Source organism: Aspergillus sydowii, assembly GCF_001890705.1.
Source record: "Aspergillus sydowii CBS 593.65 unplaced genomic scaffold ASPSYscaffold_6, whole genome shotgun sequence".
Lineage (NCBI taxonomy): Eukaryota > Fungi > Ascomycota > Eurotiomycetes > Eurotiales > Aspergillaceae > Aspergillus > Aspergillus sydowii.
Genome location: NW_024467864.1, coordinates 620,167 through 640,461, shown reverse-complemented (window position 1 = coordinate 640,461; position 20,295 = coordinate 620,167). Strand labels below are relative to the sequence as shown.

Below are 20,295 nucleotides of genomic sequence, written 5' to 3'. Positions count from 1 at the left end.
CACAGCTGACTGCTGTGGTGGCATGTATGTATCAATCAGCTCGTTCGACCTCCTCCTTCTCTTCTACAACTACCAAGCTATCCACTGACTCACATTACGCTTAATGAATTCTATTAATCTCTCTCTGTTCTTATAAATCCTATTCACTTTCTATTTGGGTCTCGCTTCTGATAAATAACGTGCCCCTCTTCTCGGAACTTTCACCGTCCACCTGATGCGAGGTTTCTTCGGTAGCGATCCGGATAACATCATCGTCTAACAAACAACGCTAGAATATTTGCACCTGATTGAGAGGTCTCGTCCCGAATCTATCTGTCAAAATGTCAGACCAGGCAATTATTCGCATTACAAGGGTACTAGCTGTCCTGTTGTATTCTGGCTCTCTTCCTGGAGTTTCGCTCGATTAACACCGGTTCCATTACCTAGGAAATCAACCAGATAGAGCAGAGTTCGGATCTCTGTAAGTGCTGTAATCCACATTATTGTGCTTTCCATTGTAGCAGCAGGGGTGCCAGTGTTACATAGTGCCGGCTAACTATGTTCATAGCTTTTGCGGTCGACTACGAAGAATCCGATATTCGAAATGTGCGAGCAATTATCTTAGGACCTCCGGACACGCCCTACCAGTTTGGTTTATTTGAGGTGAGCCAATACTACGTCGTTTGGTATGATAGGTATTCCGCTGACCTTGGGATAACAGTTCACTATCAAGTTCGGAAAAGGTTTGCTAAATCGGCCGTCAATAACCAGCGAATTTGCGGCAGGGCTAACCAAATACTTCCTAGACTATCCTGCGCGTCCCCCGAGCGTAAAGGCTGTAACCACCAATTCCGGTTCCTGTAGGTTCAGTCCAAATCTGTATGCTGCGGGAAAGGTTTGCCTGTAAGTTTACTTGATTGGTATCAGGTTGGACGTTGCCCGCTAACGTACAGCGCGCAAAAAGGTCAATTCTTGGGTAAAAAATAATCGTCTGTTGCGTCTTGTGCTGAGAAACACCTGCTAACCTTATACAGTACATGGACTGGTGAACGAGGGGAGCAGTGGTCATCCGCACAGGGACTTGAGTCTATCCTAATTTCTATTCAAAGCCTTATGTCGTCAAACCCTTACGAGTACGAACCTGGATATGAAAATGCCAACTCGAGCTCAGACCAGGAGCATATGGCGCACTATAAGTCCAAGGTAAATATATGCACCCCCAGCAGTAAGCAAGGCTGAACAGTAACGCCCATAACCTCAAGATTCGTCACGAAACGATACGCATAGCGGTTATTCAACCCTTGGAGGTGGCCCTGGATATCTTGCCGGACGGAACCAAGAAAACTTTGCTCCCAATGATGGAAGACGATGATTATGTCTCAGACGACGGCAACACTATCTCTGGTAATCCCTTCAACGACCTGCGGAAACGTCGCTTCCTCTGGTATTACGAATCGTATGCGCAATTAATTGACAAAGAGTCGGGAGAGTTCACGCCCAAATGTAAGTTTCAGAGAATGCCTTTCGAGAGTAGTGGCAATACTATGGATGGGCATTTCGATTACCCTGAATTGAAACGGCGATTGAATTTTGTGAGAGACAAGATAATGGAAGAAACAAATGACTGGCAGGCACAGGGGCTTCAGGCAAAAAGGGACGAATTGGGAATATCCGTAAACCTCCAGCGCCAGTACGAACAAATTGTTGAGAGTCTGAAAAGCAACAAGAATTACTCGATCGATTTGACTCTTGCCGATGATAACCCTTTCCTCTGGAAGCTTACCTACTTTGGCCGGCCAACAACACCTCTCGAAGGTGGTATCATCAAAATCAGGATCCACTTGAGTCCTCGATTCCCAGACGAGCAGCCCCGGGTTTTCTTGGAGACGCCTCTGTCTCACTTCCGTGTGTCCGAAGACGGTGTGTTATGTTATTTCCCAAGAAAGGGCGAGGACATGCGTACCCACGTGGAAGCAATCGTGGTCTCTTTGGAAGAAGAGGAGCCACCTTACGACCCACGCACCACAGTGAACGCGGAGGCATCGAAGCTATTCTGGGGCAGTCCGGAAGACCGTAAGAAATACAGACGCGCGCTAAGGAGGGATGTGGAGAGATCTGTTGAGTGAGTTCTAGTTCTACCACCCTAGAAACACATTTTCCCAGGCTAACAACCCCGGCATTTCAACCACACAGGGCCGCCTTTGAATAGACCTCGATGATACCCAGCGTCAGTTCTCTCAAAACTAAAGAATCAATGCAATCTCAGGTTTGCCTTATACACTCTATACATCCATAGTATGGGCGTACAGTCCGTCTATGGGGCGGGACGAGGTACGTTCGGGGGAATCATACCTTTTTGCAAAGTCTGAAATTGCTCGAAGTCTCTAGTTTGTACCGAACCGTTCAGATATGGTACTTTCATGGTGCATTGCATTAATAAGATGTCTTATAATGCCCTCGTTTGGCATCCAAATTCCATAGTGCCCTTTTCTGTGCAAGGTATCCATCTCTAAATCCGCATTAATGCCGAATTTATGCTTAACGTGGGGCTTGGCCGTACCTAAACAAGAAGGTGACGTAGAGAACCGTAGAACAAGACTCAGAATGCTATTCAAACTGACTAGGTACCTCGTGCAACGAGGATAACTACCTCTGTATTTGCAGGCCCCGGATGTGTCTCTTAGAGGCAAGTCCCAAGAGGTTTTCTTGTGAATATTCAGCTGTGCTTTTCCGTCTGGTGCCCAGAAGCATGCCGGTCTTTTGGTCTTTAGTGGGCCGAACTCCCGAGACACGAAAACATGGCAAGGGCTACCAATTGCTGGTAAACAGAGCATTTAACGTACAGATATGCTGGACTTGTGAGCTACGGTACCCAAGTGGCCATACGTGGAGAATTTGATTCGGCCTAGAAAAAGTTGCTAAACTTAGTATTAAATATCGCACCCTTTGTCAGAGGGCAACTGACACCGGATATTCGGAAGTCCTCCCTTCTTTACTTCCCCTATATCTGTCCAGGTTTGACTGTATATATGTTGCATACGTGGATATCATTTTGAAATTGTTTGCTGATAAAACGGAAACATATTATTCTATTGTTGCCATTTACTTTTGAATTTGAGCACTAAGCTGCCCCACAAAAAATTTACCACCAAACCAAATGTGATTGTCTCATATTGTCTCGTATCTAGTAGCTGTCATGAATGGCCGCCAATGTATCACTAAATGCACCACAACTTGACTGCGCTGCCCCACTGCCAAACCAGAATTAATAAAGATGTTTAAAGACGGCAGCTTATTAAATAAACTAGTCAAATAGGTAGAACAATTGAACAGCAACGACAAAAAAAGGCCAAGCAACAAGTCCCTGTATCAGGTCACGTGGCCCATACGGATGGGGCGCTAGCCCCAGGTTGTCGCTCGGCCCCAGATCGACTGGCTTCTCCGAGATCAAGACAGATTTCAGCGTCCATCCAAGTCACCAACCTTCGGGCCGCCGCTGTCACTCTCTCGCCAGTCAACAACTCCAGCCCTTCGTTACAATTCAACCGGCTGTCCGAATCCCATAATGTCTGGCAAGAGACCCACTATGGAGCTGGGCTCCGTCCTGGTAGTTGGAGGATGCGGCTTTCTAGGATCTCACATTGTTGATCAGTTGCTGAACTTTCCTTCCGAGACCGATCCCAGCGCTGCCCTTCCGAAGCCCGAGGGAGACAGCCGATTCGACTATCCCAATCTTGGAGACCGCTATCCGCGATGCGTTGCCAAAGTCTCCGTGGCCGATCTGAAAACTACGAATAACCGACTGCCTGGCGCGCAGTACTACGAAGCCGACCTAACCTCGACCGAATCGATGCTGGAGGTTTTCCGCGCGGCCAAGCCTGATGTGGTTATTCATACGGCGAGTGCGATGCTGACGGACAAAAAACTACTTCGCCAACTTAACGTCGAGGGAACCAAAAACTTGCTTGAGGTTGCGGGTGGTGCCCGTGGAGACTGGGGTGGAAAATGCAAGGCATTCGTGTACACGAGTTCAGCCTCTGTTATCCATGACACACAGAGCGACCTGAAACATGTGAACGAAGACTGGCCTCTGGTCAGAGGAAAGCTGCAGCAGGAGTACTACTCGGATACAAAGGTGTGATGATCTTCCGTTCCCGGCTCGTCTTTCAGGGAACGCTAACAATGAATTGAATCGTAGGCGGAAGCCGAAGAGGCTGTCCTGAAATACAACCGCTCATCGCCCTCCTCAATGTTGACCTGCGCGCTTCGCCCTTCCGGTATCTACGGTGAAAAGGATGGCCAGATCATCGTCAATATGCTTAAGCATGGTGTAAATGCATCGCCGATGGTCCTCAAGATGCAGCTAGGCGACAACGACAATCTGTTCGACTTCACATACGTCGGAAATGTAGCGTACTCCCACCTTCTGGCTGCTTTCCGCCTTCTCGCAATCCACAAGCGCGTCGACTCCGGTCAAGGCGACCTCTTGGACTACGAGCGCGTCGACGGCGAGGCTTTCCTCATCACCAACGACCAACCCGTCTACTTCTGGGACTTCACCCACTACATCTGGGCTTTAGCCGGCAAAGCCGTCGAGCCAAACCAGGTGTGGGCGCTTCCCGAGTCGCTTCTCGGTCCCATCGGCGGCCTCGCAGAAACCGTCTTGGGCCTTCTCGGCAAGACGCCGAAGTTGACAAGCCGGGCTGTCCGGTACTCGTGCATGACGCGATACTACTCTTGCAACAAAGCTAAGCAAAGACTCGGATACAGCCCTATTGTCCCTCTTGACGAAGGTGTTGCCCGTGCTGTCGGATACTTCCTGGAACGCTGGCGACTAGACGGCGAGAAGAAGGGGCTGTGATTCATGAGTCTAGATGGATTAATATCTTCGTTATGTACTATATATCCATGCTACACGAGGCTACCTTACATTATTGAGCCTTACGTAAATACCTAATTGTGCTGATTGGAAGAGAATCTGCTTTCTGCCTAATGGGCATTCCATCCTTCCTTACACCCGGTCTCCTTTTTTGAGAAACTGATGTATGAAACATATCTATAGATATGGGTGGCCTCAAGCTTTCTGTCCGCTGTCTACCACCGGCCACGGTATTGCGTGCACTGTCCACAAAGATATCAAACCCTCAGCTCCATCAACGCGCAGCCGATCAGACGCCCCATCCCGTAACCTTGAAAATCGGGCCAATTGACATAACAGGCAATGAATGACACAACCTTACTTTTTTCAATGAAAGATGCATTCGGTGTAGACACCAAGCACCATGATATAATATGATGTAGCCTTGCATGTTCCACATCAAGGGATATTGTTGCAGTCAACTCTGGGGGTGAGGTTGAGGGGACCAACCCGAGGAAAGCTGCTACGCGTCCGGTCCAGTCGAATAAGCTCCAGGTTTCCGGGAAAGGGAAATGATGAGCCAGCCAGATTTGGTTCTCCCATTTTACGAAAAGGGAAGAGGGACGTCAGTCTCTGGTGATGGAGGTTGGAGAAACAGCCACTCCAGATGGTTAATCTACCACACCGTACATCCAATAGGTCTCGGAACTGACCTTCGATGCAGGTGGAGACGTAGCGCAGGTCAGATTTGATTCCGAACAAGCTCGAAGAAGCAGGATTCATGGATGGGGACAATCCAGGCTGCCTCATTAACGAGGAATTGTAGAGGAATAGGTCTCCCGTCATACGGGGGCATGCAATTCGCCTTTTGGCTTCCGGAAATGCCGCATCCCTTCCAAGTTCCAACTTTCCCATTACAGTTCCTTCGGTCGGGTCAGATGACCATTTGGTGGAGTTATGTGACAGGGAGAGGCAGGTACATCGAGCGCCGCACGACTCTAGTCGAGTGATTGAGTTCCTTGTCTGGTTCTCATTGTTTGACTGTGGAGGCTGCGTGGGTGAATTGGCTCTCCTCCGCAAACCCCGCAAGGATATGATGATCAATACTCAACCATGCTCTGGGGGTCGGTTTTATGTTATATCCTGTGGAGCAACGCGGATTGTGTGAGCAGTAGAATAGGTTCCATCTCTAATGGTTTCTGCAGTTCTCGTTCCAAGGCACGAATATTCAATGTACTGCCTATCTACATTGCAAGACGAAGCTCCGTACGCGGAGCCCCTGGGTCGGCCTGGCAGCAATCCACGAGATTAAGAGTCTTTCGGAGAATAGATTGAAAAAAGAAAGTATAAGTCCATCGTATCTTGGCCGAGTCTCGCAGTCTGGAGGAACGCAGTTCGGATGGTAGGCGGTGGTCGAGTGGTCTCAAAAAATAGGCTGGTTGCGGACAAGCGGTCGTCCAGTCGGCGATCCTCCCCACCATTTCTACCCCGCAGCCCGACATCTTCAAGTTCAGACCCTTTGGAGTTAAATTGGGTTTCCAGAACATTGGCTGTTACAACTATCCTTGACTAAGATGCTCTCTATCGGCAAGATGAAACGTTGTTTTCCGAACGCATCCTTTGAGGGTGTGGGTGCAAAAGTACCCCACCTGCATTCAATATGCAGGCGCGGCTCATCATGGAATCATAGCTGTCGAGGGACAGCCCTTCAGGAAGTGATAAACATGCCTGATAGAGTATTGATGGTCTCGGGGCTCTCCGTTGTAGTATTCACACTCAAAGGGGCAATATCCCTCAACTGCCGAGTGTTTAGGTAATACTAACAGGGGAACTTTTGGGATAGGAGGTTTATCCAAGTCTAGCCCTGTGGGCGCGAAGGATTGTCTGGAAACATACTGGCCATTTCTACCTGCACGAGGAAGTCATAAGCAGCCTAGGGGCTTCGAATCCGTCCAGTAGCTACTCTTGATGATGACATCGCCAAAAATAAGAAGTCAAGTGAGGAGACTTCCCTTTGGGTCTGGACGCAGCCACCCATGGGACACTCTTGCACCTGATGCTGTTGAAAGCTCCTCCCATAAAGTGGCGCCCCTGATAGTCCAATGAAATAAGGGAGTAAAATGCACTGCACGCGTATGCGATATCACTGATCCTTATAGGAAGCCAGATGGAGACAGCCAAACATGTTGGGCGGCCGGGTGGGACAGGATGCTTCATCGACCGCCGACAAGAATCAATGTCAAATAGCGTGCCCAGATGGATGGAATGATCAACGGGTGGGCTGTTCAACGCTCTTCAGATGTGTCGCTAAGTTACGTTAGTCGCGACGACCTCCGTGTTCACCGTCCGAAGACGGTTATATCCATGGATAAATATATCCCTCCATCCTGGACCATGATGGCATTGATATCGGACACGCAATTTTTGGGAGTCATCCATGGTTTACCATAATAATAATAAAATAGCTAGCACTTAACGGTAGATACGCCGAACGACGAGCCGTCTCAACCCCCAGTATCATAAAGTATAGTTGACGCTAATGCTGGGAGGGCCGGGATGCTGGCGAATGACGGTCGTCTTCTATCCAAGGGCGAAGAAGCACGGGAATTGGCCAAGTAAACATCCGTGAGGATTTGTTTTGCCCCTCGTGCTGCTGGAATTGGAAACGTAAATAGTCGGCGGCATTTTCTGCAGGGAGTATTGACATCGTCTGAAGCCTGAGACTCGAGAGGAATGAACGAGTCTGTTTGTGGCGTCCTTGATTCTCCCGTCCAGAGTGGAGCTGACCAGACGATCATACGGTAGAGCCAGATCGGACCCATTCTTGAGTAAGTAAATTTAGTCTTGTTCTTCGCTGTTCTACAATTTCTTCTGGCTGAATCAATTTCAGCAGCACCGTGGAAAGCAGCGATCAGATCGGCACCAGGAAGTCAGAAAGAAGGAGGAGTGTGAATTAGATCCAAAAAGAGCGACAGCATTCCCCACGTGATCCTCCCGAAGCGTTGGCCGTTTATCCGCGAGTTGGATCTTAGTCAGGCTGCCATCTCGGATTGGCTGCTCACTTCCAAGAGTCCATTCTTACCGTACCATACCGCTGGTTCCACTCAGAATTGCAGCAAATAGCATTCTTTTCGCCGTACTTTCGGCAAAAATACATGCTGCTGTCCTAACTTTGGTATTATTGACGCTCCCACGCTTTCTAGTACCAACCTCGCTCTCGTCGCTGCTCTTCAGTTGCCAATTCTCCTGGACACGCTATTCATCGTCCTCATTTGCCTTTTTTCTTTTTTTTTTGGCCTGTTCTCCGGCCTTGATAATTTGTTCAACCATCCCAACGACCCTTCTTCAACCCATCTTCGATCGGAGGTTAACTGTTGCGGATCATCCTGGCTTTCGCGTTGACCGTCGCGCCATTCATCACTCCCCGCATAGCCGCTTTCTCACTCGGAGTTTTGAGTTTCGAACTCTTGCTTTTTCCGTGATCACTCGCTCTTTTTTCCCTCCGGTTTCTGTCTTGTCAAGGAGACTGCGTTATCATATACTGCATTCACAATTTCGGTCGTTTCATCGTCGCGGTAGGGCTGCTCGTGCTCTTCACCACCCCCGCGATTCCGTCATGGCCGGTTAATGCGACGAATGAATTCATAGCCAACAAACAAGGGCACCCGCTCTGCCCGGCAGACGGTTCTGCTCAATTTATCCATAGATCTCTTTCAACGTTCTAAATCCTTGACTCGTTCTCCGACGGACACCTATCCTCTCCTCGGCGGTGTTGTCTCGCCAATATGGCAGGCAATGGCACGGAAAATGTACAATACCTTACTCCTCCGGCCGTAACTGCCTTGCGGCAGGAGGCCCGGAGTGTCGATCCGAAAAAGCACCATGTAATGCGTACCTCGAGCAGTGATAATATGCGGGAAGAACGGGAAGATTTGAGGGAAGCGGCAGAACAAACTCTGAATGTTATCGTCGACCTCGATCTGGATGGCCGCGTCAAATGGGTTAGTCCTTCCTGGAAGCAGGTTGTGGGGACGGCTCCGGATGCCATAGAAGGACAAATGATCTCGGATGTTGTGGTGGACAACAAAAGTGCTTTTTGCGACGCAATAGAATCTCTGAAAGAAGACGACTCTCGCAGTCGTTTTATTCGCGTTTCAGTGCAGTTGGGACCTGATTCTGTGTTGAAGTATTCACCTGAACCAAAACCGGAGCAGGCAGATGGCACGAACGACGTGGAGGAACCTTTGCCGGAGTCGGAGGAGCATGACTCGCATATTTTGAACTTGGAAGGACAGGGTATTATGGTTTATGACCGTACGGCAGAAGGGGTTGCTCATGTAAGTTGCTACTTCGTGATATTGACAGGCTATGTTAGGCTAACGTGGACTTTGAATAGACTATGTGGATGTTACGACCATTTTCCAAGCCGCGAGAAGTCACAATCGACCTGCCATCTTCATTGGTAGAGTCTTTGGGAATTGGAGCTGAGGTACTCGCGAACTACCTAACAGTTCTAGCAGAAGCCGCTGCCAATGAGCCGGATCAGTCTAAACACCCTGCGCCGGAGCCTATATTGTGTCGCATTTGTGAGCGACAGATAACTCCTTGGTGGTTCGAGAAGCATTCAGACCTTTGTCTTCAAGAGCACCAAGCAGAGATGGACGTTCAGATCGCTCAAGAGAACCTCAACGAGCACCGTCATGCTATTGTTAGGGTACTAGATGCTTTGGAGGCAAGGCAGGGTAGGCCAGTGACTCTTCGTGACGGCAGCTCCCCGCCATTGCCCCAGCCAGAGTATAAAGGGTTGCCAATTGGGCCGTCTCCCATCGCTTCAGCGCCATCCTCAGGCTCGGCATCGACGTCTAGCTCTGCTCCTGCTACCCCTCCAAGGTCCAGGGATCAGTCGGTCTCTGGCACCGGCCATTCGCGTGCCCGATCCTTTGCGGTGCGGCGGCCTCTAGCTCGTGTTGTTGAGTTGATTCTCGACCTTTGTGATACCTCCCTAGAGATCAACATGCCAGTTCTCAGGGAGTCCCGTGGCGATAGCGGTGACGATTTTCGGACCATGTCACCACAATCGGAGTCTCGTATTTCCCAGGTACTTCAGTGGCAATCACCCAGCTCTAATACCCTGGAGCAGGAGCAAGGCCTCGCTGCATTGTGTATGGATACAGAGCAGGTTGCCAAATCAAAGGTTGATGCAATTATACGTCACCGCCGAATTGTCGAATACGCGGAAAGGATCCGGATTGAATACACAGTGCTGGTAGAAGAGTGTATTGCCGCAGCTCTGAGAAAGGCTGAACGTATCGCTGCCGGCCAACTAAGTGATTCAAGCTCTTCTTCGGAAGACGATTTACCGCAGGACGATACTATGCCCGACACAGCTGCTTCCACGGCTTCTATTCTCTCACAAAATGCAGGCCATGAGTCAGAGCTGCCTCCACCAGTTTCAGCTTTGACAATGTCGATGCGTAACGCGCCCGACCGGGTTCAATCAGGTCAGTCAGGTCACTCCTCAGAGGGGAAAACATCATCCGTTGCTGTTTCAACCGGGCCATCTAGCCCCATGGAATGCCCAACTCCCCGCTCGCACAAGAGTGCTGCTGGATTACTCGGGACCTCTCAAACGTCTCGGCGTGGTTTATCGCTGGCAGATATCGATTCAGGCGACCAAAGTGATAGCAGCATCGTCTCGTCCACCATTCCGGGAGCCATGCGAACCGACTCGCCCTCGTCCGATAGGAGTATGGATCGTAAACGCAGGAGCCTGGTCCTTCCTGGACTTTCCAGCTCACCTCGACGGCAGCATTCCCCAGCTAGGGCGTCTGGTCCCCATTCACCACTACGCATGCCTAAACCGCGCCTTTCTACTGGAGCAGAGAGTCTATCATCCCCGATCGTATCGCCGTCGGCCAACCTAGGCGAGCTATCTCTGCACCACTATCGACATCATCGTCGCCAGTCGTCAACAACCTCTTCTGACGTACCCAGGCCACCCGTCTCACCTCATTTGACCACTGCCAGTCAGCCCCAACCTCGACCTATGCCTCCATCTATCAAAGATTTTGAAATCATTAAGCCTATTAGTAAGGGTGCATTTGGCAGCGTCTATTTGACCAAGAAGAAAACGACTGGAGAATATTATGCAATAAAGGTGCTGAAGAAGGCAGACATGGTTGCTAAGAATCAGGTGACAAACGTCAAAGCCGAACGAGCGATCATGATGTGGCAAGGGGAAAGTGATTTTGTGGCGAAGCTATACTGGACCTTTTCCAGCAAAGACTATCTCTATTTGGTAATGGAGTATCTGAATGGAGGGGATTGTGCTTCGCTTGTCAAGATCCTAGGTGGCCTGCCTGAGGATTGGGCCAAAAAGTACATCGCTGAAGTTGTTCTAGGCGTGGAGCATCTCCACAATAGAGGGATTGTGCACCGTGACCTCAAACCAGACAACCTGCTCATTGACCAGAAGGGTCATCTCAAGTTGACCGATTTTGGATTGTCCCGGATGGGCCTTGTTGGACGTCAAAAGCGTGTCCTGAAGACTATGAACGAACAAGGAGTGGATCTTCTAAAGCAAGGCGCGTTTCCTCGAGCTACGTCAATCGCTTCGTCTAGATCTGCTTCATTCGATTTCCAGGGCAGCAACTCTCCGGGATCTACCCCGGTGATCACGCCAGACGCGGCGGGTAGCATGCCTCAACCGTCCTACTTCAGCTTAAACCAAGGTGGGCTCAGTAGACAGACTTCTCGTCGGGCATCCGGGCATCGCAGTGATAGTGGGGGCAGCGAGAACCTAAATGCTATCTTTCGAACATTGTCACTGCACGAAGGCGAAACCCCTGGCGCATTATCTATCCCTCCACCTCCCCCGTCTGATAGTGCACACGAGGAAGAGGGCCAGAGCGAGACAGGGGAATCTCCATATCTGCAGCCACTTCAACCGTCGCAAAGCAATATGCCAACTGGCACACCACCTCAGCAGAGCATGATGCCCCCATTAATGGCATTGTTTGATCCCGAGGACCATAATAGACGTTTCGTTGGTACACCGGATTATTTGGCGCCAGAAACGGTCAATGGTGTTGGCCAGGACGAAATGAGCGATTGGTGGTCTTTGGGATGCATCATGTTCGAATTTCTTTTTGGCTACCCACCTTTCAATGCTGCCACTCCAGACGAAGTGTTTGAAAATATTCTCCATAGAAGGATCAATTGGCCCGACGAAATTGAAGAATTGGCGTCGCCCGAAGCTATCAATCTCATGAACAAGCTCATGGCCATGAATCCTCGCGAGCGGATGGGCGCAAATTTGGAGGAGAAATACCCTAACGGAGGAACAGAGATTCGAAATCATCCTTGGTTTGCAGACATCAACTGGGACACACTTTTAGAGGATAAAGCCCAGTTTGTCCCGAACCTAGAGAATCCTGAAGATACAGAATACTTCGACGCCCGTGGTGCCACTCTTCAGGCTTTCACTGAAGAAGACGAGAGCTCCCCTCAGCCTCCAGTCACAACCGGCTCATATATAGACCGACCACATGATGCACTTTATAAGGTTCGCTCGCAAGTCAACTCGATCAAACGACCCTTGATGCCTTTGCATATCCCCCCGCATGTCCGGGAATCTCGGAGCAGGAGATTAAGTGAACCTTCATTGGCAGATGACTTTGGGAATTTCGCGTTCAAGAACCTACCTATGCTCGAGAAAGCCAACAAAGATGTGATCCAGAAGCTACGACAAGAGGCATTGCAAGCACAGCAGCGCCAGTCAAGCAACCCGGGGGCTCAGCAATCTCCACAGACTCAAGGCCAGTCTCATAACCAAAATCAAAGCCAGGCCGCAGCTCAATCCCAAGGGCCCAGTCCGCCTTCTTCGGGGCCGTCTCTGGAAGGAAGTCCATTGCCGATGCCCCTTCAGCGGACTATGTCTCAGTCCAAAGGGAACAACAGACCTGCATCCCCGTCTGCTCTCAGTCAGGCCAACTCATCCCCAAGCCGGCCATCGCAACCTTCATCTCCGCTTCTTGTTCAATTCAGCACCGGCCATAATCACGAGCGGAGAAAGACCTCAGGGTCGTCTTCAACAACAACATCTCATCAGTCCAGTGGATCTTTCCAGCCTGCCCCTGCCGACCAAACTCGCGCAGCAAACAATCATAATAACAAATTTGGCTCTGCAGCCTCGTCTCCGATCAAACCAAAAGGAGGCGGAACACATTCCCCGGATAAGACTGCCCCCAGCCAACACCGGCAGGGCAGTGTGCCGGCAACGAGGACACGGTCTCAAACAATTGGATCTCAAGATGGAGGTGAATTGTCCTCGTCTCTGGCTAGAGAAACCTATGTCGGTGGCCACCATAAACGTCGGAGTCAACTATTTGACATCTCACCTTCTTCATCCGACAATGAGGATCCACGTGCAAAGGCTCTGCTAAAAGTGCAGCGGCGCCGCCAGAGCTCAAGGCGACTTTCGCAAATTAACTTTCCTGAAGGTCCCTATTTCCGGCCGCTGGACATACTTATTTGCGAAGACCATCCAATCTCGCGCTTGGTCATGGAGCGTCTTTTTGAGAAACTCCGCTGCCGTACTATCACTGTTGCAAACGGGGGAGAAGCAGTTCGCTACGCGCTTAGTGAAGTGCAATTCGATATTATTATGACTGAATTCAAACTCCCACAAGTCAACGGTGCTGATATTGCGCGAATGGTAAGGGAAACGCGCAGTGCCAATCGTCACACGCCCATAATCGCTGTAACCAGTTATCTGAAGGATCTCCCAGAAACACATCATTTCGACGCACTTATTGAAAAGCCGCCGACGCTGACAAAGCTAACCGAAGTCTTATGTAAGTTTTGTCAGTGGAAACCGCCTCCAAAGGACTACAATCCGTCAACGTACACAGCTGCTCGCCGCACACCTCCTACTCAAGCCGAGAATAGTCCAAGCTCAACTGTATCATCTAATTTTGCACTTGTGCCCTCTAGCTCATACCGGGGCTCCAGCCGTGAAGATTCAGTTGGGAGTAGCTATTTCGGCGACTTGGATTCGATCAAGGCAGAGGACGTTCCCGTCATCGTAAGTCGGCAAACAGATGACTGGGGCCGAAACGCAGGAGGCCTGGGCATATCCGAAGACTCGAATGATGCTCAGGAAAACGCGGATAACAACCACGAGGTTCAGAACACAGTACCGTTCCCAAGCTTGCCTCACGCGCCTTCAAGCCCACCATCACTAAGTCCTTCCGGCATGCTCACTCCCCGAAAGCAGCGCTCCAGTGAAGCAATCCAAGCAAAGAGAGAGTCCCTCGAGCGAAAGCGCTACGAGTGCGAAGAATCCGGCGATGACGAGGATGAAGAACTGGGAAACTTGCCGTCTAGAACGCACAGCCCACGGAATCGCCCGAATCGCCCTGGTTCCAAGCTAGGTATCGAGATGATGAGAACCAACAGCCGAGGTAGTGTGATTAGCACCGGCGAGGAAATCCTCAAGAAGGACAAAGACGTTGGTGAGAGACGCAGGAGTGGCTCCGACAACGGAGACCAGCACGGAGGTGACGCGACTAAGTCTGGTCGGAGCTCGTTGGAGAGCAAATTTGAGGAGCTTAGTATTCCCGAGGAGGCTATTCTGCCGTCCATTGAAGACGATTTAAGTCCGAAACAACCCCCGTCTCCTCTTGCTTTAGCCTCAAGGTCAATGCTTTTGAGCCCGGACGCTAAACCACCTTTCTCTCGATACATCACGGAGATTTACAAAAGAGCGGATAGTCGAGCTGGCTCCGAGTCTCCGAAAAGGGGGCAAGTAACTCCCCCCATTGTTTTCCCTGGCCGTTTCCAGGATTCCGGCGACTCCTATCCAACTACTCCGCCAATTGTCTTGTCTGGTATCAGCGGCGACACTAGGTCGGACCAGTCAAGCATTCATGATTCTGACGCTACGCCTCGGCCCATGCATACACCCTGTCCGAACCCGGATGCAGAAAATACTCCTCGACCGGGGAGGTAAAGGGGAGATAGAACCTTCATCTACGTCTTTCTCTGCGTCTTTAGAGCTGAACGTCCTGCGTGCGCTGTGTCTCTGGTTAGCCAAGGCGAGAAAATACCTCGCTATAGCCAGCATGATTTCTGTTCCCTTTATTCCAATATACACGCCCACTCATGTCTATCATCATTACGATTTTGATTTCTTATGTTTTTGTCCCATTATCATGTCAAAATATTTTCTTTACTGTCTTGTTCCGGCTTGAGCGGGAGTTTGGGGCGCTATGCTATGTTCATTCATCATTCTACTCAAACCAGGCCGTTTGAGTTTTGCATTGTCTCCCTTCTTTATAGGAAATTTCACGTTTTTCCTTTTATGTTTGTCGCTCGCCGAGACTTGCGATTGAGTGTTCTTTCACCATTTCTTTGGCAGAAACTCGCCCGTCCTTTTCTTTTCTTTCCTTTTTGCCTGTATCTATCTATCTACTTGGCAACCCCGAGTTTGTTTCAAGACTGTATGTATGTTATCGGATACACAATTTAAACCGCGTGAAGCAGCGGGAAATTGAATTGCATTTTTTGCAATCTAAATTTCACCTTGGACCCCCTCATCCCTATTTTTACGTTTCTCTTCGTGGCTTTTGGTTGTGGGCTAGATACTTTCTAGTAGACTAGTTACCGGTAGTATATATATAGACCTTCGGGGTTTGGTATGTCTCCGTCTAAGTTGCTTAACTCCAATTCATTCAGTGGGAAGAACTATGTTCATCACCCGATAAAAGACAGGAGAGTTAATTAGCAGAACGTCGAAACACTCAAATCGTACGAGACCGTTAGAAACGTATGTATTAACAAAAAATTAGATACCAAGCATCAGAACAGGCTTTTTGACTGAACTTGACATGTATGTATTTACAGCACGATTGAATTGCCAGAATCCAAGTGCTGGGCTTTCGAATACTTGACTCAAAAAGTATTTAAAGTGGGAAGACAAGGAAAAACGTATGATGATTTGCGTAATGCGTACAAGCACAGGGTTGGAGATGTGGAATGGTGTATAAATAGCAAGAAATGTTCAAAAATTTCCAAATAGCCGCCATGGTATGGTATATCAAGGGGCGTTAGAGGCTAAGAAATGACGGAATCGACAACGCAAATGCAGTGAATGCACGGCTGAGATAGGAGTTAAAGGACGGATATATCTGAATATATATAAGGAAAGAAGGAGAGATGCGAAGGAAAAAGGGTAGAGAGCAGTAAGCCACACGCAATCTATGTCAAAGACTGTAGGACATCAACTCATAGTTTCTTCTCTTCTGGATGATCATCAGAAGATGGGACGGGGCGAATGTTGGCTGCCGAGGAAGAGCCTTGTTCGGAAGAACGACCTTGTTCCATTAAATCTTCCTGGCGGGTACTGTGGGAGCGATGGCGGAAGAATCGGTTGCGACTCATAGAGGACAACTGGGACTCGGTTGAGCGACGGCCTTCGCTAGCCTGCGACGGGACGTTGAGGTTAGACCGAGAGGCTGACGCTCTTTGGCGAGCAGAGTCCGTGCTTCGTCGCTCAGCCTCTTCCTCCTGGATTCGACGCTCGGCGATCAACTGCCGGACTGCAGTTTCAGCTGTGGGGCTACGTGCTTCAAACACATCACCCATAACATCATCTGCGGATACATCGCGCATACCAAGCGAGAAATCCACGTGCTTTCGCGAGGATATAGACTGGCCGCGAGCCCGGGCGTTGGCGGTAGTCATACCTTTGCGGAGAATGGATGTGCGACGGGCGGCGGGACTGGAGCCAGGGTGAGAGTGGTGTTCGTCGGTTAACGGGGTAGGTGGTGGATGTTGACCGTCGTTGTTGGCTGAGTGACCTTGGCCTTGGGCCTGGTATGGTGGGGGATAACCTGCGATGTGATACGGGATATCGATGCTCGCACCCTGGAGGTTCATGCGTGGGCCCTCAATGCCGATTTCTTGCAACGCAACCATGAGCATACAAATGAACTTGTTGCGGCGCTGTAAGCGTAGACCTTCATTCTGCCAATTCGACTTGTAGAAGAAAACAACATTGAGCGTCACGGAAAAGTTCTCGGTCACCGAACGAAGCTCCGTCAGAATATTACTTTGGAATTCACGTCGCTCGCTGCGAACAAATTCAATCAGACGCTGGCGAAGCGAGTCCATTTGTTCTAGAGTTGTGCCGTATTTAATGACGATAGGAACGGCCTCCGCAAGTGCCCCGGATCGTCGCTGGTTGAGAACGAACAGTGTATTCAGATAGCTGTTCGGAGCTTGCACAATGTGGCCTTGCATTTTCTTGAATTCCGTGTAGAGAAGAGAAATCTGCTTCACGTAGTAATCATCTCCAAGACCGGCATCACCAGCGTTACCGTAAATAGTCACGCGGTCACCAACATCGAACGGGTGTTTGACAAATACAAAGACCACAGACTGAAGGAATTCCTGAGCCGTAGCTGAGAAGAGCCAAGACAGGGCGAGGACGCTAGACCCGGCTGATGTAAGTACGCCGGCAGCAGAGGTCGAAATAAGGGTCAGAAAAACGATGATAGCGATCACAGCAACAAAGAACTCGAAAACATTGCCGAGTCTAGAGACGACCGAATCGAGATCCTTCAGAGATGCAGTAATGGCTTTGCGTTCTCGACCAATCTCCACGCAAACCGCCTCCAGTTCCTCCATGGAAATGTCGCCGTTCATATCCTTGTCAAACATGGCAAACGCGGCATCAGCCTCATCGTTATCGTCAAAGGCCTCCTTTAGATCGCCAGGGAACACGGTGTCAAACCCCTCGCGGACAAAGGTTCGGTAGAGCCGACGCGCTAGGGTTTGACAACCAGGTGTTGTTCTCAAAAGAGTTATGACAACTTGAGAAGGATGGCTGCTATTGTTAACCTTGCGACCAGTAAAGTCCGCTGCAACTGCCCCAGCAACGTCTCCGACCTTGTTCAGAGCGCCTACAGCAAGCCCTTTGGCCTTCCCCGCATAGCGTAATGGGGTCTTGCTGCCGCTTCCAGAGTTGTCTTGTTTTTCTTCAAAAGCGTCGTCCGTCTCAGTGATCTTGCCGCGAGAAAACGCGTACAACTTCGTCAGACTGCCGATCTGAAACTTGTTGATCTCAATGCGGTCCGAATATGTACGTTTGTGAAAGTTCATGGCGATGAGCTGGAGAATGAACTTTTCGACAAGGTTCAGGATCGTCCAAACGAAAACGGAAATTATAATCTTATTGAGAGTGTGCTCCCAACTTCGCGTGCTAGAATTCCCATCGACGTGATGGTTTTTCATGGTAGGCAGAAAAGATATTTCTATACCTAGCCACCAAAGAAAGAGGGTAACAGCCAGCTCCAACTGTATGGCCACATCGCGCCATTTTTTTGAACTGTTGGTGAAAATACTCGCAAACAAATTTATAGGGCTGGGCAAGAGTTTAGCAACAATCTGCCATTGGACATTAGCGTAAGAACACGGATAGAACCAGTAGGTATTTCAATCGTGCGATTTGTGAAACATACTCTTCCCGCCCAGAGTGTCAACCAAACGATTTCCAACCAGACCGAGAACCACAGTAGTTCGACACCACCAACACTTGCGTTCGGGAACGCTAGTGCACCAACGAGCAACGGAATGAGCAGCAGCAAGACGACAGGGACAATGTAGGTAAAATAGCGAACAATGAAGCTTGATTCGTGTAGCTTCTTAATGAACCTGGCAATACCGGTGGCGGGGTTCTCCGGTGGATTGTAGACAGCGGCCTTCTCATGTAATGGATTTGTGGCCTCGTCAAATTCATCAATGTCTTCTGGTCTGCGTGAGCGCGAGCGGGTTAAAGAGTGGGCACTGCCACTTCGATTATCCTTCTCGCCTTCATGAGTGGACCGTGAGACCATTCTTTCCGCCTCGAGAACCGCCAACTCATCTTCGAATCGCTTGCGTTGCTCCCGAGCTGCCGACGGCGAGCGAGTCTGTTTGTTGAAATCTTGAAATGTAGTATCAACTTCCAGGTGCTGGGGATGGCCCTCATCGCGCGGGGGCCGCAAGCCGTCATGGACGTAAGTACCTTCGTCGGTGGTGGGAGAAGAATCGCTTCCCGATCTGCCTCTACCTTCGGGCTCCGGGTATGCCGGAGCAGGTATCTCCTTCGCAGGAGTCGACATGGTGGCACCAGGCCGAATGAGCCGACTCGAGGTAGTGGAGAGTTGGATATGGATACAAAGGGGGGTGGGGCTGGGCAGGAAGTCAATAATGGTAAAAATAGGATGTATAGCAAAGTGGACAAGAAGCGAGAGAACGGAAGTTAAATGTCAAGTAGAGAGAAAAGGAAACACAAAGGAGATACAGAAGGCTGAGAAAACGTTACAGGGAGAGATGCAGGAGAAAATATTGACAGCAGCAAAGCAAGAGGCGAAACAAACGGAGATGAGGAGTGGAGAAACGGCGGAAAGAGTGGCTCCTATACTTACTCGAAGACTTCACAGGTCTGCGGTCTGGACTTCTTGGTTTGGGGCCGAGGGATTCCCGCCTCTCCCAACTACGCACCTGAACAATGAAAACAGAGATGAATCGCGTTTCGAAGAGAGGAAATGTTCCGATAATAAAATACTCACAGCGAGCAAGTGCAACACAGCCAAGATCGAGGTGAGGAGTTGGGCCGATCACCATCAGGAGGTAAAGCATTGGCCCATTTGAGGCTGGTGGGGTCACCGGAGCCGAAGGCTCGAGGCCGAGATTGTCAGTTCCAGAACTTCTGATATGATTTGATAGCCTCTGCTAAAAGTAGCTTGGACGAAAGTTTCCACGGATTGGCAGTCTCGATTGGTCTCGCCTCCGCGGACTTTCGCTTTGCTGGATTGCCCAATGCCATTGTCGATAATTTGGAGCCAGCGATGCGCGGATGAGTGCACCACGCATGTGGTTCCTTTGGGATCTCTTGCTCATCGACGTAATCGTGTTTCGATCTGGACCCAATCGATCAGTCTATCTCGAGCAACGTACGCGGCGCGGGCTTGAGTGGCGACTGCCAAGGAACGCCACACCAGGGGCACCCGGCTCCTTGCGGCCTTTGTGGTTTTTTGGTTTGTCGAGATGGACATGATATTTAACATGAGTGGTGCAGGAATAGTAAAAAGCTGGCTCGCCGGTTCGTTTCCCTGTATGATGTTATGGACGGGGCTGGCCGAAGAACCAAAGTGACAGAAGCATGGATTGTCAAGCTCGGCCCGAAATGTCATCTCGCGTCATTGCATAACCTAAATAATACAGGAGCTTGTCAGCAAATTATACTGTATAATTCACATGTACAAAGCCTGCAAGTGGACAGTGTAACCCTCACGCTCTCCGGCTCTCCACATCTCTCCCCTGACTCAGTGGCCCGTGATATTGGTTCTCTCAACACCCAAATGCTGAGCTTATTCCGCATGCTATTATTTGCTGGGTTCTTAAACCCGGGC

General features: G+C 49.9%; 6 protein-coding genes across 6 annotated transcripts; 4 read left to right on the top strand and 2 right to left on the bottom strand.

The window, feature by feature from the left end:
- Nucleotides 1–320: 320 nt before the first annotated feature.
- On the top strand, nt 321–2,105 carry ASPSYDRAFT_90213 (ubiquitin-conjugating enzyme E2; the record flags this gene model as incomplete). Its single annotated transcript, XM_040852301.1, has 8 exons — nt 321–353; nt 427–460; nt 548–642; nt 701–722; nt 786–882; nt 944–955; nt 1,014–1,182; nt 1,242–2,105. The coding sequence occupies 8 exons, from the start codon at nt 321–323 to the stop codon at nt 2,103–2,105; spliced, it is 1,326 nt and encodes a 441-aa protein (XP_040701834.1).
- A 171-nt stretch (nt 2,106–2,276) lies between these two features.
- On the bottom strand, nt 2,277–2,980 carry ASPSYDRAFT_1022930 (uncharacterized protein). Its single transcript, XM_040839758.1, has one exon. It carries the CDS (start codon nt 2,811–2,813, stop codon nt 2,364–2,366), a length of 450 nt encoding a protein of 149 aa, XP_040701833.1. The 5' UTR covers nt 2,814–2,980; the 3' UTR covers nt 2,277–2,363.
- A 564-nt stretch (nt 2,981–3,544) lies between these two features.
- ASPSYDRAFT_90212 (C-3 sterol dehydrogenase/C-4 decarboxylase) lies at nt 3,545–4,840 on the top strand (the record flags this gene model as incomplete). Its single annotated transcript, XM_040852300.1, has 2 exons — nt 3,545–4,114; nt 4,178–4,840. 2 exons carry the CDS (start codon nt 3,545–3,547, stop codon nt 4,838–4,840), a joined length of 1,233 nt encoding a protein of 410 aa, XP_040701832.1.
- A 3,332-nt stretch (nt 4,841–8,172) lies between these two features.
- ASPSYDRAFT_1021581 (protein kinase RIM15) lies at nt 8,173–14,941 on the top strand. Its single transcript, XM_040839753.1, has 2 exons — nt 8,173–9,174; nt 9,234–14,941. Exons 1-2 carry the CDS (start codon nt 8,623–8,625, stop codon nt 14,847–14,849), a joined length of 6,168 nt encoding a protein of 2,055 aa, XP_040701831.1. The 5' UTR covers nt 8,173–8,622; the 3' UTR covers nt 14,850–14,941.
- Nucleotides 14,942–15,745: 804 nt separating this feature from the next.
- ASPSYDRAFT_1022008 (Mechanosensitive ion channel family) lies at nt 15,746–19,101 on the bottom strand. Its single transcript, XM_040839757.1, has 2 exons — nt 18,361–19,101; nt 15,746–18,286 (listed from the first exon to the last, which is right to left on the bottom strand). Exons 1-2 carry the CDS (start codon nt 19,000–19,002, stop codon nt 16,124–16,126), a joined length of 2,805 nt encoding a protein of 934 aa, XP_040701830.1. The 5' UTR covers nt 19,003–19,101; the 3' UTR covers nt 15,746–16,123.
- On the top strand, nt 18,820–19,771 carry ASPSYDRAFT_1021821 (uncharacterized protein). The gene has a single exon (XM_040839756.1). The coding sequence runs from the start codon at nt 19,001–19,003 to the stop codon at nt 19,532–19,534; it is 534 nt and encodes a 177-aa protein (XP_040701829.1). The 5' UTR covers nt 18,820–19,000; the 3' UTR covers nt 19,535–19,771.
- The last annotated feature ends 524 nt before the right edge of the window (nt 19,772–20,295 follow it).

Excerpts from the sequence above, each read along its gene's own strand:
- ASPSYDRAFT_1022930 (XM_040839758.1), bottom strand. The coding sequence starts at position 2,813 with ATGCTCTGTTTACCAGCAATTGGTAGCCCTTGCCATGTTTTCGTGTCT.
- ASPSYDRAFT_1021581 (XM_040839753.1), top strand. The coding sequence starts at position 8,623 with ATGGCAGGCAATGGCACGGAAAATGTACAATACCTTACTCCTCCGGCC. Across the intron at positions 9,175-9,233 it reads CGGCAGAAGGGGTTGCTCAT|ACTATGTGGATGTTACGACC; the intron begins GTAAGTTGCTAC and ends GACTTTGAATAG.
- ASPSYDRAFT_1022008 (XM_040839757.1), bottom strand. The coding sequence starts at position 19,002 with ATGTCGACTCCTGCGAAGGAGATACCTGCTCCGGCATACCCGGAGCCC. Across the intron at positions 18,287-18,360 it reads TGACACTCTGGGCGGGAAGA|ATTGTTGCTAAACTCTTGCC; the intron begins GTATGTTTCACA and ends GTCCAATGGCAG.
- ASPSYDRAFT_1021821 (XM_040839756.1), top strand. The coding sequence starts at position 19,001 with ATGGTGGCACCAGGCCGAATGAGCCGACTCGAGGTAGTGGAGAGTTGG.